The sequence below is a fragment of the Thunnus maccoyii genome, chromosome 16 (genome assembly GCF_910596095.1).
Source record: "Thunnus maccoyii chromosome 16, fThuMac1.1, whole genome shotgun sequence".
NCBI lineage: Eukaryota > Metazoa > Chordata > Actinopteri > Scombriformes > Scombridae > Thunnus > Thunnus maccoyii.
The window spans coordinates 15,341,044-15,358,662 of record NC_056548.1 but is presented as its reverse complement, the minus strand read 5'-3'; the positions used below and the strand labels follow the sequence as shown (position 1 = coordinate 15,358,662).

At 42.7% G+C, this 17,619-nt stretch overlaps 1 protein-coding gene across 11 annotated transcripts in view; it reads left to right on the top strand.

Annotated features, from left to right (window-relative positions):
- Positions 1-17,619, top strand: part of LOC121880518 — a 177,714-nt gene that overhangs the window by 144,883 nt on the left and 15,212 nt on the right. For 6 of the 11 annotated variants that reach the window (XR_006091559.1, XR_006091561.1, XR_006091560.1 and 3 more), the window contains exon 7: positions 9,353-9,883. Coding sequence is in view for 3 of the 11 variants with exons in the window: in XM_042387791.1 (XP_042243725.1) it covers positions 15,190-16,197 (1,008 nt within the window). In the remaining 8 variants the exon portion in view is untranslated. Of the gene's footprint in view, positions 1-9,352; positions 10,747-11,493; positions 13,614-14,564; positions 16,584-17,619 lie in introns of those variants that run through there. The other 5 variants (XM_042387791.1, XM_042387790.1, XM_042387792.1 and 2 more) reach the window with 3 other exon arrangements.

Below are 17,619 nucleotides of genomic sequence, written 5' to 3'. Positions count from 1 at the left end.
ATATAGTGTCTGACAACACAGTCAGAGAGTAGAGACCTGCCGCTGACATGTTTTGTATCGATTCTGTCTGTCTGACATTCAGATAGCCTGTCTAGAGTTTCAGCAGAGAGAAAGAGATGGAGGGACAAATATATAGAGAGAAGAGAAAGCTCCCAGAGGGAGAGCAGCTGCTCAGCAGTGCAAGAAGATACATTTCATAATGACAACATATTGCTATTGATTTGAAGTTTGAATGGAAGCATTGATTTGATTGAACAGTCATTACATCGTGGCCCTTAACAACCCTAATGTGATCAGACTAAAAGCATGTCTAATGTTATCTACCCAGGGAACAATTTTTTTGAATTTGCACACTGAAAAATACTCAAATTTAAAGGAATACTTTGACATTTTGTAAAATGCTCTCATACCACTACCTCTGATACCACTCTCCTATCTTTGGATTAAGCGTATCTTTGCATAGATAGTGGAAACAGCTAGCCTGGCACTGTTCAAAGTAAAGAAAACACCTACCAGCACTTATAGCTCACTAATTAATGTGTTATTTCTTGGTGAACAGCGGCTGGCCGCAGCGACTTCCTGGAGTCTTGTCATCACCGCAAGGTTGCAAGGAAAGCAACCAGCAGAGACTCCAGGAAATGACTGTGCCCAGCTGCTGTTTGCTAAGATAAATCCCCATAAAACTACAACTTGTCATTTTTACATTTCTGTTCACTATCCATGTTAATTAGTGAAGTTTAGAGGTGTTGATAGGCGTATGTGGGACTCTGGAGAGAGACAGGCTAGCTGTTTCCCCTTGCTTCCAGTCTTTATGCAAAACTAGGCTAATTGCCTCCTGGCTCTTGCATTATACTTAACACGCAAACACAAAAGTGGTGTCATTCTTCTAATCTACCTCTCAGCAAGAAACTTAGTGTTTTGCCAAAATGTTGAGGTATTCCTTTTTTTTTTTTTTAGTAACAAGCCTTTGCTAATCCTTAGGCAATCATTGAATCTGAGTTTTGTTATTGTAACAATCAAGAACAAATATGGGATAAAATATACAGACCAAAAAATGTAAAGCTAATTTAGAAAATAGAATGTTAGCTGAGACTGAGAGAAACATAAAATACCCGCAGTAATGACACAAATTGAATTTGCAAAGCCTACGTTTCCAGTTTTAGTCATGCTCCAAGTAAACATCCTTTCATGTCGGTGCTGCCATATTAAATATATGGCAACACATCCATCTATGCTGGCAGGTTTTGAGGAGGCATGTCCGCCTGCCTCTGTGTTGAACAGACTGTGGGATGTCACTGTAGCGTCAATAGGTTTCTTCTGCTCTGTTCCTGTCAAAAAACCCACAGGCCCACCCATCCAAGATGGCCTCTCTGCTTCCCACTTAGAGAAATAGATGGAGTGTTTAAGTGTTTTTGTCGAGTCAAATGGCACCAGGCAGATGACTGCATGCCATTACCATAATTTACCCTGATACAGGCTGTCAGGGTATATCATCAGCAGGTCTGTTTCCTGCCCTATGGAGCTTCCAGGAGCTTATAGACAGGTGTAGCACTCGGCAGTCACTGTGTAAAGCTCTATGCATGCTCAGATTGTTGCTTAGTTTGGCAAAGTTTTGTTTGTTGTCTGCCACAGCTTGTCAACAGTAAAGTAAGCTTCACTTCGTCTACTCTGGTGACAGCTGAGGGGTGCTGAGTGGCACTCGTCCTTCAGTCTGTCTGTCTGTCCATCCCCACCTGTCTCTCTCTGCCAAAGCTTTCAGGGGCTGCCCGCACAAATCTGTCAGGCAGATGGGGGGCCGGCTTTTTACATGTCACTTGAGGGACGCCCAGGCAACACAATCTGTAGCCCACAATGCAGTGTGTTTGAACCTTGTGAAACCCGAATGGAGAATCGATGCAGTGCCATGCACGGCCCAGATTCTCTGAAGAATCCCTCTGTATCCTGCCTGTCTGTGTCTACCTTCTGCCGGGCTCCTTTAGAAGAACTCTGCATCTTTTATTTATCCCTTGAAATAAGGCTGGACCCTGACGAGAGCATAGGCTGCACACACAGACACACACTGTCTCTCTCTCTCTCTCACACACACACACACACACACACACACACATACACAAATGGGCCTCCTTCTGTTACTGAAAAGTCGGCAATTATGGAGAGAGAGGGGAGGGACAGTTGGGATTTGCATTATGTCGTTGAGAGAAGAAACTACATCTCCCACAAGGCCCGGCGGTGGAAATGAACCAGCTGTCCATGGTTTGTAGATCAGATCCCATCCTCTTGATTACGAAATCACAGAATAATAAGGACCAAAAAGTTGTGGGCCACGCTGTTTGTTCCTCCTTTGTTGTTCCCTAGAACAGAAGTTATTTTGCTTCCGCTGCCTCCGAGCTGTTTGCCATGTGCCAATGTTTGGTGCACTGTGCTCCACTTGTTCTCCTTCTCACACAGAAAATCAGACGGCTCCAGCCCTGCCCCTCCAAAGCTGTCATGTGAACTCCCGCCTTTTGTTTAATTTACATTTTGAGGCACAGCCCATCAATTCCCCCTCTTCCTGCTGCCCCCTGCCAACACCACCACCCCACCACACCAACTGGCTTCATCAAAAATGCAGAGTTCAAACTAATTAGTGACATTTGGCCATTTGTGAAACTTTTTCCTCTCCAAGCTCAGCTTCTGTCAAGCATAGCCTCGTAGCTCATAGAGGACTCGAATACTTTTAATCAGTATGAAAAATTAGAATACTATACATCAATGACAAAAAAGCTATTTCTACCTCCACATCAATGCAGATCTGAGTAGAGATTAATGTCTGATATGTATTACAACATGTGGTACAATTAACTTATGTGATGATAATCTGACTGGAATTTAAAGAAAGGAATATAAATAAAATGATAATTTAGTTTTACCATTCAATACTGCATGAATTTGCTCCCTGCTCACATTCTACTTTCCATTCCTCAAAATTCAACAGTAAACTGAATAAGGATTTATTTAATGTTACAAACAATAGCACCCACAGAGTGAATCCTTATTCTAATACCACAAAAATAAAATGAGTGTGTGTGGATGTACAATATGTGGGAGCCTTTCAGTTGATTTAAAGGTTTGCTTTTGTCACGAGAGACATCTGTCTCACTGATTAAAAATAGCTCTCAGTATGAAGGCAAACATCTGTAGGGACAAAAATAAATAAATGATGTGATGAAATGATGACATGAAAGCTTAATTACACAGATAAGTATTGAGGTTCCAATAGCAGCTTGTGTGGAAGTGTAGAATCTGGGGATTGGAGATAGGATACATGCACGGACACACACAGGCCTATTCAATGTGATTTGGCCAGTGCGGTGATATTTTCAAAGGGCTTGTGGTAAGGTGTCTCTGTGCTGCCAGCTGTTCTTCAGTGAGGATGCAAACAGGTGCTGTGTATATAATTTTTTTCTATATGTAGCCCATCTACCCTCTATATATGTAGATGGGTCCCTAAGTTCTTTATCCCAATTAACTTTGGTATGGTAACTCTGATTAACTTCATGTTATTTATCTTTTGTTGTTTGCCGGCGTACTGTGAACCGAGTCCCATAAAGGTAATCATGGAACTTGTCCACGATGCCCCAATTGAGTGACAGAAACTCCAACTGGTGTCTTGGGTATCGCTTCTCAGACTGCCTCAACTTCCTGCTGGCAAATGCAATTGGTCTTAATTCCTCAAAGTACTCCTGATAGAAGACAGCCCCAATTCCCTTAAAGCTTGCATCCACATGCAGGATGTATGGCTTTTCAGGGTTGGCAAATGCTAGCACTGGTCCCATCTTTCTCCAAAGGGTTCTGACTCTCTCAGGTAGCTCTTAGTAGGATCTTTGTTGTGCTTCCTCCTCTCCTGTGTTGGAGCATAGCCTTTTGTTAGCTCTGTCAGTGGCCTGACAATAGCAGCATAGTTGGCTATAAACCTGCAGTAGAACCTAGAGAAGCCCAAAAAGGATTTCAGGGTCTTCAGGTCAGTAGACTGAGACGCCATCAGCTGACACAATGTGTCCCAGATATTTCACCTTTGGCTGGTAAAACTTCAGCCCAGCCTCTCCAAACTAATTCTACCACTCTAGTGGTAGCCTCCATTGTTGAGCCTGTTGTGGAGTTGGCTGGAGAATCAGATGCTGCCACTTTCTTATTTAGTTTCTGCTGTAATCTCGTTATTTGTATATGTGGTTGCAGGTACTGCATTAGAATACTCCTCTTTAGTTTCAGATGGCTTAGTCACCACAGATGCAACTATAGACTTGAGCTCTCCAATTTCAGCTTTTAGGCTTTGAATAAACTGCCTCTTTTACATTGATTGTCTGTTTTGTTTGTACCTGATGCACTGAATTGTTGAGCTTCATCCTTGAAGCCTTATATTCTTCTTCAGCATGGATCTCACTGTAGAGAGGTTGGCGGCTCAGTCTTTTGTTCTCTTAAGCATAGCTGGATTAGCATGAGGTCAAAAGCAACTGCACCCTCAGTAGTTGCTTCACACAAGCCCTGTCCATAGTGCTGGAAGAAGGCCGCCTCCCTGAATGACTCTAGAGAGAGAGAGTCCTGCAGTCGTCTGAGGAAATCTGTCAGTTTCTCTCCCTGTTGCCGCTGCATCAGTCGGAAAGTGAAATACAGATCATCTCCGGACTCTGCAGTTCCAAAGCCACTTTCAAGGGCTTCCAAGTACTCTGCAGGGTTAGCATCAGGGTTGGTGGCTCATGTGGCTTTGACTATTTCAACTGCTGGCCCCTTTAGACTTTCCATTAGCTTTTGCTTTTTCTCTCTCTCAGTGCATGCACTCTCCTCTATCATGAGCCATTCCTGCTCAAGCCAGTAGTCGAACTGCTTCTCACCTGCTGGAACAGGCTGTGTTCCTGAGAAGATGCGTAGGTGACGATAACCACTTTCAGATGGAGGTTTATTGGTCTTTGCAAAAAATCACCAAATGTACTCAGTAGAGTTAGTGGGGAGTTGTACAGTGGACAGTAGAGCCTTAAGGTCCTCCATAGTCCTTCCCTCAGCTTGCAACAGCACTTTCACTTTGCTATTGAAATCTTCATCAGCAGCTGGGGCGTTGTCTATGATGACTAGAGGCTAGGCTTCTCCAACCTCAGGAAGAAGCACCTCTGGAGGAACACCTACTCTAGTTAAGGCTTCTGTACATTTACACCAGACCATCAGGCTGCTTAGTCCTGCATTAAAGATCCTTCTCCTGACACATTTAGCTGTGTACACATCTTGTGTTTTAAGTTAAATAGTGCAACGCTAACTCTACTAGCTTTGCCATTTTTCTATGGTGTATCCCATTTTATTAATATATTGTTAGCATCATGCTAAGTGAGGATTAGCATCCTGTCAGCCAGATCAGTTTGTGACGTTAAGTGTCATGTTGTGAAACAACTTAATTAAGGTAAAAGTCCTGCATTCAAATCGTATGTAACAGTTAACACCTTATCAGTGAAAGGTAGTTTAAATAACATTAGATAAAGTCTTCATCTGTTTCCTACTGTCGGAGGAAAATCTCTGTTAACATATTGTTAAATTTAACAATATGTTAAGCATCCAGAGCATTTTGGAGACGGTTCAACACTGAATATTGAGGGAACAAATGAAAGATACTTTGTCAATGGTGTTCACCTTCAGTTTGGTCCATTATTGTTTGACTTCAGAGAAAAATTCTTATTAATTTACAGTCGGTGAGTGGGGAGCTTGGGAAGCAATTAATGCATGTAAATATCAGAACCCATTTGCTTATGTGTGATCACTAGAGATATTCCTTTACAAAAAGAGTATAACCAACCCCTGCAATATAAATAATTCAAAAAAACATGAATCAAATTAAATTAGTAAACTTGACTTTTGGTTTTCCACATTTGAAATATTTGGAGCTCTTAAATGTAAAACAAGAATCACAGTTCCCCTACTACTTTAATTGGCTGGTTTGCATTTGTATAACTCACAGCATTATCATCTCTATGTGAAAGCTGACTTCTCTAGCTGTGGTAGTGGAGTTGGGGTCTAAGCCGTTTTTCCACTACATGGTACTGGATTTTGTTTTCCATTATAGATAGTAACCCCTCAAAGTAGGGCCGTTGGTTTTAGTAAAGGGAAGAAGGCGAGATGAGTCTGAGACTTTGATGAGACAAATCTGAGAAGTATGATCCCCTGAAGCTGTATATGAAAAGGTACCATGAGCATGAGCATGTAAATAGAATCAGAATAAAAAATACTTTACTGATCCTGGGGGAAAATAGGGTTATGTTACAGTTGCTTGCATTCTTGAAGAGAAATATATATAAGCATAGAGAAATTATTAGAAAAATAGACCACAGTGAATGTGCAAATGATATTCATCTTCCACAAGCAGTCAAAACCTGTCCGTTAGCTGTTAGCTGAGTAGTTTTGTTGGTTGTCTCAGATTCAATTGTCTTTGTGTTGAGAGCTGAGATGTTTCAGCATTTATTTGAGCTGTTTACCATCTCAAATGTTTCCATCGCTGCTTTGATGCTCTTTTTTTTTCTGACTGCTGAGCTCCTGCAAAACTCCCAAGCTAGAAAGCGTGTTGTGTTATTATGACATCCCACAACCGTGAGTTGTCATGTCAGCTGTGACTACTTGCTATATGTTTATTCTGTTTTATGTTCAAAAATGTAACATAAAACGTAGGCTTTAATGTAAATGTCGCCAATTTTTTTAATGTGGTGAAACGTTATTAAAAACACAATCAAGGGTGAAATCTTCAGTCAGACATTGTGGGGGGACCAAGTGGGTATGGGGCGGTAGATTTATCTTTGACTTTTAGCTACTTAAAATAAAAATATCCTGACAGCTCTCATCCATATTGGCTGCTTTGTTATAAACAATTCCCCTGTATAAAGCTGGAATCTGTGTGTAACAGCTGACCTGTGTAATGTGTAGCAGAACACAGAACATTAATTACCGTCAGATCTTCACCGATCTGGTGTTAATGAAGTTGCCGCTGCTGTGCGTCATGCGTAAATGTGCACATCACTCTCAATTTAAAGACACACTTATTGTTTTAAACACTGGAGACAGCTACAGAAACTGCTCCACTCACTGTAAAAATAACTTAACTGATCTTATAATACATCAGTGGCCTCTCTTGTTATGTGCAGCACCATTTTTCTCCCCTTACCTCTGACGCTCCACATTAAGTTTTGCTCTGTTACATTAAAATACCAGTATACGTAGAACTATTTGGAGTTGAAGCAGTGGCAGCCCACAGGACCTACAGGACAGACCCAAAGCTTTGGCACTGCGCTCACAGCTGCATTTCGCTGTTGCTGAATATGAACACAAACCTAACGCAGCAGGTTTTCTATGAATGATACACATCCAGTGCTTTTTGGAGTCAGTTTAAATCCGAATATTGAGGAGAACAAATCAGCTTTCTTTCAGCTTCTGGGGGAATCTGATGTCCAGTCAATTACAAATATTGGGGGGGGGACAAATATCCATGTTTCATATATTGAGGTCTAAACTGTGTTGATGAATGGTTGGTTTAAATATCATAACACAAACGTCCATTATAAAATTAAAACTGTGTAACGTGTAAGTATAATGTACAGGCAAAAAATATAACAGAGCGCTGTGACTAACCAAACAGTTTCACAGCGTTTCTCGGTTCCCCTGTCGTATCTGCTTGCTGAGCATGGTTGCCATTTTGTATTGAATACCCTACAGAGAGACAGACCATGTCCCCATGAAGAGCACCGGGCTTTGAAGCCAATTTGACATAGTGCCCAAACTGTGTAATTACAACGTCATGTGATGCTATTGGACCCAAAATGACTTCTTTCCATAAACTTACATTGTGAAAGAGACGTATGTAAATCAGCAGATACATTTTTTTGAGTGTCACAACCCCAGCGAAATGACTTGTTTCACTATCAGAATCTGATCCATTCAGTCTGATCACATTTCAGAAGTTAAGAAGAACCGCACGATTTAATCGTTTTATCCCCATTCAAGTTAGCTGGAAAGCTAAACCAGAAGTTAGCAGTCTTGGCTAGCAGAAGTGAAAAAGCTCTAAAAATCTGACCCAACATGTAACCTGCCCTGCACCAAACAGCACACAGACAAAGTTAGCGACTACATAGTGAACATAGAGGGGCATTTAGCAGTTAAAGAGCTAAATATTTGTCTCAGCAGTTAGTGGAGTGATGGAATATTGGACTGTTACGTTGGATGGCCAGAAACATGATTACAAATGAATGCTATTGTTTCTCCGTGCCTGCTGGATGTGTGAATAGGAAACTGACAAGTGAAAACTGTTATATAAAGTCATTGTGGCCCCAGTGGGAATTGCATGAGGTCTGATAAATTGCCTCAAGTGATGTCAGTTGTCATGTTGGTTGGGGCTGAAGACTACACATTTGAAAATAAAAATTCTAGGGGTGTGGAGTTAGAAAAAAGTGGGCTTAACAGACCTCTGTAACCACCTCCTCATCTCTGCTTCAGGCTGGTAGCTCGACGCTATATTAGTCACTACTACCATCACACACCTGAATCTCTGACCAATGTTGGTGGTCCAGTCGCATAGAGGGTAACGTAGGCACCAGATTTTAACAAGGTAAAAGCATGTGTGGAATAAAAACATGATATGGAAACAATGTGGTTCTGCTGCATCGGTTTTGATACTGAAAAATAGAAATCATGAGTCAGACAATGTTTTAGAAGTGCAATTTCAAACTGATGGAGTACTCTTTTAAAGGTCATCTGCAGTACTACACAGCTTGTGCAAATTGTTGTATATCTTTTGTGGCTTTGGAGGAGCTTTGACTTATCATAACCCCTGATGTTGTTATAAGGGGCTCAGACAAGACAAAGCTCATCTTGGGCTTTGAGACCACAAATACTGTATGTAGTAGAAAGCCTCTGTTGGCATTTGTCAGGCATGGAGGGTCTAACGAAAAGATCTAAGGTTTTTGAGGCCTGACCCATAGACATTAAAAGCCAGGATATCTTGCCCACTGCTGCTTAGCAGCCATGTTAAAATTTTCTTGTCAGGATTAGAAAGATACCTGCTGTGATGATGGAGTTGACTCAAATGGAGTTGCACTCCTGTCTGTCATGTCATCCCTGTGAGATGCAACATCTGACTCAGACCCACATGACTCGCTACAGTTGTTATAGCACACAGGTGCCTAATTATTCACAATGTCACAGCACCCCCTTCAGCTGACTCACCAGAAATGAGTGACATCTTGTTTTATAAGTGTGTGCACCTCTGATCGTTACAAACAGTAGGGTGCTGAAATGTACAATGCTGTTAGGTTTAATCTGATTTTTCCCTGTTTTTTGTTTCCATCCACAGCCTCAAAAACATTTCTGAAATCGAAAAAGCATGGCTGCAAGGCTGAAAGTTTCTGCCAAACTTTCTTTTACCTGGGTGAGAGGGGAGCACTTGAAAATGAGTGAACAGCAGAACATGGTGAGGAATGGAGCAGTGCAGGTGAGGAGAGGGGAGATAAAAAGCTGACAACGTTAATATGGAACCAAAAGGAGAGTGCAACCTGGCAGTCACTCAAATCCTGCACCTGCACCTTTATAAAACAAGCTCTCTGGTGTGCCTCTCTGGCTCCCTCTCTCTCTTTGTGTTCCCCTCATTTCTCTCTCTTTCTCCCTCCCTCTCCCTCTTTCCTTTCCATGTGCTGTGGCTTGGGGCGTTGTCATTTTCGGCATGTTTTCTCTACACTGTGCACTCTCTGTGTGTGTTAATTGCGGCCATCCTTGGGGAAGGGGAGAACGATGAGGAGGACCTGTTCGAGAGCAGCCGTGCCAGGTTCTGTGGTACGAGTCAGCGTGGAGCTACAGACACCTGGTCTGCCTGAAGGGCAAGAGGAAGGTAGACTTGCTTTTTCTCTGCTCCCTCCTTTTGCCCTCCCCCTGCTTTCTATTCGACCTCTCTCTCTTTCTGTCTCTGTGTCTCTCTCACTTTCACACACATTCTCTCGCTCTGTCTCTGCTCTCCTCGAGCTTTGAGAAAACAGCTGCTGTACAGCCTGTGCACAGGCATCCCACCTTACCAGCCCAACCTATCCCATCAATCATGGCACACTACTCACCGCTGTTTGTATGGATGCAAGTGTACTAGAAAGGAAGAAACATATGACTTTGTGGGTCAATGACTTTGAAACAATTTATTAGAAGGCCTGAGGCCACCATACCAGCTGATAATACTTCATAAATTACCGCAATATATCACTGACCATCTCACACAACTTATCAAGGCACTTGGGAACAGGCAAAGTTTTACCCATTTTCCGAACCCATGGGCCAGATCATTTATACCATTTAAGGATCATTTTGGTTTATCACAATGCAAGTGTTGTTTGGACAGTTATGGCCATCATTTCTATCAGTTTGAATATAAGTGTACTCGCCAAAGTAATTGCTAAGATCTGGGAACATGGCTGTATCCCTCTTACGAACTCCAATCGGCCAAGAAACACAACTGGTCACATGTTGATCAGACAGTTTTTGACAAGTTTTAAACAAGACAACAGTTCAGCCAGATTATCGGATCCTTCATGAGAACACCTGAAATGTTGATAATAATCCCTTTTTTGGACAGGAAAATGGTGTTGTCACTTTCCCAGGATCTCAGTTATTAGCAGGGTGCAGCACAATGGTATCATAACCAATAGAGAAGAAACCAGAATTACACTTTCAGGTGAAATCAGTAAATAAAGATAACTATTGATGGTGTCAGTCTTGCCCTTTTTAGTTGCGTTCAGACAGTTAACAGTATAGTGTGAAAAAACGCAGCCCCCTCATTCATTTTTAATGGGACCCCTGTGTTAATGCAGAGATGGTGCAGATGCACGGTTGTTTGGCAAAAAATATGAGCCTGGCTAAATTGTTGCCAGTAATGCAGTGCTGGTACTGCATTGGCCAATCAAATACGTGTAAGTGCCCCTTCCTGGTAGTTTAGACTTTTTAACATGAACAATGTATTTCTAGTGTTTACCTAGCCATTGTTGTGACGAATGTTACATGATTTTGGTTTTTGGTCTGAATACCAACTTAAATTCCAACTAAGCTGACAGTACTTTTTGCACATATTTCCACATTTTGATACTTTATTTCAATATAGCCTTGTCCATTGATTTTTTTTCATGAAATTACTTCAGCAAAATTATCATTTAACATCTAAAAATGGACAAGGATCTGTGTCCGTCACCGCAGCGGCTTGGATTTATTATCTGCAGTGCTTTGTCACTTTGTCACTGCTCCTTGGCCTTTCCACTCAACTTTGACATTCACCATCAGCTTTGTGGCCATATGTGCACATGGTGGTTGAGTGATGAAAAAGTTGCCCGTTTTCATATTCAAGTCTGACATATTGAGGAATGGAAAGATGCTCGTGGAGCGCTTGTGGGCAAAGATAGTGACATACGGACACAGTCTCTCTCTCTCTTTCTCTCTCTCTCTCTGTCTATCTCTCTCTCTCAGATACACACACATACGCACACAACTCTTGGTCAGCAGCACAGATGAGTTCTGGGAAAACAAGCAGCTGCAGGAGGAGGAAAGGACCATAAGGCTGGACGGCTTGCCAAATTTCATCATCTATTATGGATTGCCTGAGATGCACACTCTACTGCAACCAGGGGCATGTCTCGGATTCACATGCAATTGCAAATCTGCGTGCACACATATGCATGCTCACATTTACTAGGGCGCAGTATTTCAAAACCCTGAACCCTATAGGAACAGAACTTAGAAGGCCTTGTCCCCTAAACTGGGAACAAGAGCAAGAGCATGTTCACTCCCTATGAGCAAAACCAATGATTTGCCATTTGATTGCTGTATATTGTGCTGATAATTTACAGGAGAAATTTATCCAGGCACACACGCATTCTACTTTAAAAAAAAAAAAAAAAGTGTAGCCAAACAGATTAAATGACAAGGTCCATATAGTACAAAGTAATGGAAGAACACCCACATTGTACCAGATGTTAAGAACCCAAAACACAGATGATGAGTGGGGTGCACATTAATACAGAAAACTTGAACTTGTTGCAGTATTACTATGAGAGGATATTTTAAACATACTACATGGGAACTATGGATACATAAACAGAACAGAATCTTATAGGAACAAGAGAGTTGAGAGAATATTATTATCACTTCCAAAGATTTATGGGCTATTTAGAAAATGTCAATAGCAGAGAGTACTGAAATTGCTCTCCAGATGTTGCTTGTGGGCGAAGTTATGATGTCTGATGGTTGCTAATTTCTGCAAATTTTTAAACTGAGAAGGAAATAGGTTTATATGATATCCTGCTTTACTATTTTTCATATCATAATTACATATAACTTCTATTTATGTTGCTGCTAATCAGCTGCACTCATTGCTGATCTTAAAGTTATATCCATGTACTAATCTGCTCTGCTGATTATCATTGCTACATAACCTTTCATAAGAGGAGTATGTGTGTTCAAAGCCATGAATTTTTGTGAGTTTAATGTGCTAAAATTAATAATTATCTTCTGCTTAGCTGATGTGTCTGATCTGTCTGCTGCATATCAAGTGGCTTACTGGGTTAACATTTATCCATGTCAATCATTACAGTCACAGGTTGTCATTTGCTTACTGATTGGTTGCTGCATGTCAAGAGGTGGATCTTAACTAATATGAATCTGTCAGAGGAAAAGATGCATGAGAGAGAGTAGATGAAGAGGAGAGAAAGAGTTGCCCTCTGCTGATAGTGAAGAATGTTCGTTGAGACCAGGACGGACAATGAATGATAATCCTCATCCCTGAGGTATTTTGGTTTAGTTTCTATCTTTGACTATTTTTTAACCTAAATAACCTGAAACCAATTCTGAGCTCAGTGCACGGTTGGCATCACAAGAAGAGGAAGAGACTGTGGGAAGCTGGTTGAGCTCAAGCTTAGGTTTCTTGTTGGCAACCAAGGAATTCAGTGCATGTTGCGGCCTGTCAGTAGCTGATACCACACAGCCAAGAGGATTAGCAGTAATTCAATAATCAAATAATTTTACCATTACTACCTGTGCTATGACACAATTGACTTCATAGTATAAACCCTGCAATGGTTGAGGTGCTTTGTTGGGGAATAGCCATGCGATAGCTGGTGTCTGGGCCTTAAATAGAAGGTGCACTCTAGATAGTATATTCCCTTCATGGGCAGAAGTGCCTAACAGGCGAATGGCCACATGGCAGCTGGTGCCCAATCCACATATAGTAGATTTTATGTAACAGCTGTTGTCAAGCTCTGTATCTAATGTGGTTTTGTGCTGTGCTGAGCTTGGTGTACGCTCGCGGTGAGTGATGAGGTCAGAACCTATAGCTAAGGCTGTGTTCAGCCCAACACCAGCCCTGCATGAAAACATGCAGTAGTGTTATTAATTTGAATGAGGTTGGTCCATGGACGCAGCAGGGATGCCAACGCAGAGAGCTCACCTTTTGCCAGACAGCAGTGCAACGTCATCCAGCAAGGTGCTGCGATGGACAATCAGATATATACGCACATTACTGGCAGATTACTTTGTAACATGAACGCTGTATTTCTGTTGTTTAACTTGTGATCGTCACAATGAAAATATTTGCTGCCTTCCAGAGTTGTAAAATCCAGTGTTTTGGCATCTGATAAGCTTTCAAATTAATGGTTCTGTCACTCAAACTGGGCTTCTTGGATTGTATTTCATGTTTCACCAGTAGCTAAAGCAACACGCTCTCACCAATGCAGTGTTGCTTTGATGCAAAATCATTTTTGGTCTGAAGGCCCACTAAATATTAACTTTGTAGATTATCCTCATCTGCTCTATATGAGTTGACTAACTGAAAAAGAGCAAAGCCCGCAAGGTAGTTCAGGCAGAGAACTGGCTGCACTGCCACATTCACACAACACACAATAGCAACATACTGTATATCCGAGCCTTGGCAATGCAGTGGCCTATTTATGGTAAGCTGTCTATGCTAACTCACTTTTTTGTTTGGGTATGCTGTTTTTACAAACTCTGCTCTGCTACTGCTACCTGTAAAGCATTTCACAAGCTCCACCATCACTTGAGATTCCACCCTCTAGTCTCTAAATCTCAGTTCTCCTGGGGGTATAGTTTATGACTGTCACTCCCCAATCTCTGTAGTGCTGAGCTTGGTTTACTGTATGCTTGTGAGGAGTGACAAGATCAGGGTCTTGAGTCACTCACAAAATACTAACCAGTTTTTCCTTTTTCAGTAATGGGCACTGTTTAATTTAGAATAATTTAGAGAAGCTCATCCACACACGTTTTGTGCTACTCCCACCGACCAGTGATGAGATGTTTATGGTGGATTTTTAAGATTCAGTTTAGTTTTTTTTTGCTATTGGACTTTCCAGGAAGTGGAACATTGAGGTGAGATTCCTAGAACGTACAGCCGATGTCTTCTGGGCTAAAACAGCACAATCTTTAATCCTGTGGTTACAATTTATAAAGTGGTCTTGGCATTCTTGGTCCTATCTTCAGGAAGCGAAATGGGATAACTTGTTTTTGTGCATGTTTGTGTATCTTTTCAGAGGGAGCACTTTGGCAGGCACCATTACCGCCCAGCAGTAAATTGCCTTGTAAATTACAGTGCTGGGGTAATAAAGCCAGATTTGTATATCACCGGGAGTGGAGACTGTGTCTGTCTTGTAAATTTAATTAAACAGCAGGTGCAAAATCAGGTCATATGGCTTTGATGTGCCCCATGTGAGAATGACAACCAGACAAAGATTCTAATACGGGCAGCATTTACATATTTTTGCATGTGGCGGGCGACTTGTACTGAGGTAGGGGGAGCCTTGCCTATCACCTTGCAGTGTATTAAATTTCCCCCAAATTAAAGAGGATTCAAATTAGCTGTCACCTTCAATTTTAATAGATCTACAGCAAAATAAATGGTTGAGCTCTTCAAAAATGGCCCCTTGCTTGTTTAGAGTGTGCATAAATGCAGCCATTACCAACACCTAGTGCCGATTGAAACACTTTCAGACTAATTAGCTCTTATTGCCTGTCTACTGTACATTACACAACATCAGTAAAGATGGCGCCGTGAGGGTGGCAGCCTGTTGCAGAAGCTTTTATACCTTTGTTGTTTGTGCTTTATTTTTATGTCTTTTGGTGCTCCAGCTAGTAGTACTTTCTTCATATTTTGATATAATGGCTAGGAGTTGGGTGATGAGTGTTTTTACATTTTTACTAGCCTTGGGGAAATTTTTATTGGCCAGTTGCAATGCGAGTTACAGCACAGGCATTGTTTACTCATGTACTGCCCTAAACAAGCCAGCCATGTTCCAGGGAGAGAGTCTGGATATTCCAAAGCACCTATGGAAGAGGAGCCGCGGGTACAGAGTGGGAGTGAAACCCCATGAAAAGAAAAGGAAGTACATGCTGTTTATTCCTTCCATCATTATGGGCAACGTGAGAGCTTGGGAGAGTGAGTTTGTGGCGCTGACTAGGAGTCAGAAGGAGTATCTGGAGTGTAGTATCATGTGCGTTATGGAGATATGGCTGCATGACCATATCCCCAATTCAAACATGACCATCAACAGGTCAGACAGGAACCAGCGAGAGAGTGGTAAATGGAAAGGCAGGGGGCTTGCCTTGCTTGTGAATAACAGATGGTGTAATCCAAAACATATTACCATTGAGGAACAACTCTGTAGCTCAGACATTGACATTGAACCTCCCCCTGGATTCTCAACACCCACACAGCCACACATCAATATGACCTCCGATCAGGTGAAGAGGCAGTCGAAGAGGCTCCAGGCAGGCAATACAGCAGGCCCTAATGGCATCAAACCAGGTGTCCTCAAGGCATGTGCAGACCAGCTGTATGGAGTCCTCCAGCACATCTTCAACTGGAGCCTGAGACTTGAAAGTGTCCCAGTGATGTGGAAGTCTTCCTGTCTGGTCCCTGTACTGAAGAAAGGGTGCCCCAGTGTATTGAATGACTACAGACCTGTGGTATTGACTTGCTACATCATGAAGAGCCTGGAAAGGCTTGTGCTGGCTCACCTCAGACCCCCGGAGAAGGGAGGACTGGACCCCCTGCAGTTTGCCTACCAGGCTAACCATTGGAGTGGAGAACGCCATCATTTACCTGCTTCATCAGGCCCACTCCCATATGGACAGAGTGGCCAGCACCATGAGGATCATGTTTTTTGATTTCTCCAGTGCTTTTAACACCATCCAGCCCATACTCTGGGAGATAAGCTACGGACAATGCAGGTGGAGGGCCCCTTAGTGACCTGGGAGATAAGCTATGGACAATGCGGGTGGAGGGCCCTTTGGTGACCTGGATTATTGACTACCTGACTGGCAGACCACAGTATATGAGGCTACAGGGTTGTGTGTCAGATACGGTGGTCAGTACGGCACCGCAGGAGACCATTCTGGTTCCCTTCATGCCCACCCTCTATACATCCAACTTAACAACAAAATACAACTCAGTGTCATGCCACCTGCAGAAGTTGTTGGATAATTCTGCAGTTGTCGAATGTGTTGGGGGTGTCAGGAGGGGGAGTACAGAGGACTGGTTGGTGACTGGGGGGGGGGGGGGGGGGGGATGTAGACTTGGTGCAGTCCTACAGGTACCAAGGAGTGCACCTGGAGTGGAGTGGAACACTGAGGCCATATACAAGAAGGGCCAGAGCCAACTCTATTTTCTGAGGAGGCTCAGGTCCTTTGATGTATGTAGAACCATGCTAAATGTGTTCTATCAGTTGGTGGTGGCAAGTGCCCTTTTCTTTGTGGTTGTGTGCTGGGGCAGCAGCATAAAAGCTGCAGATACCAACAGGATAGACAGACTGCTGTGGAAGGCGGGGTCTGTCCTCGGGGCCAGCCTGGACCCAGTGAATTTGGTGACTGACAAGAGAGTGTCGTTTAAACTGCTGGCCGTCATGGCCAATGTTTCTCATCCACTTCATGACACTCTGGCCAGGCAGAGGAGCACATTCAGCAACAGACTCATCCTGCCTTGGTGTACCACGGAGCGGCAGAGGAGGTCCTCCTTACCCGTTTTATAACTCATCCCTGGTGCCCCGACCCCAAAAAAAGCAAAGAAATTTCCCCCTGTGGATTAATAAAGTACCTACCTACCTACCTATCTACCTATCAGAAATAGCCTGTTAAAATGCAATTAACAGACTTCTCAGGAACTTCAGTTAAACAAGATGAGATGCCAAGCTAAACGAGCACCTGCAGTATGGTATAAAAGAAAAACTGATTTTCCAGCCAACTAGAATTGGGTTTTAATATAGATCTCCTTCTGGCTGATGTGCACTGAAGCCAAAAATCATCCTCTTATGGCTGTGCTTGACCTGTGACACTGTCAACGTGCTGTCTGGGCTCCAGAAGGCCCTTCGCTGTACGTCGGTTTGAGCTCACTGCCAGAGAGCCTACGAACGTGTCAGCGGCATCAGTTGACCTGACGGCAACACCTTCGCTTGTTTCCTTTTTTTTTGTTGGGAGGAAGTGGTTGATAATTACCACCTAGGATGTAGCCATCTGTGCCGCCCTTTCACGGCCTGTTAAGCTCGCTTTTCAGAAAGTTTACTGTTGACAGAGGGCACGCGAGAGGAGTGAACG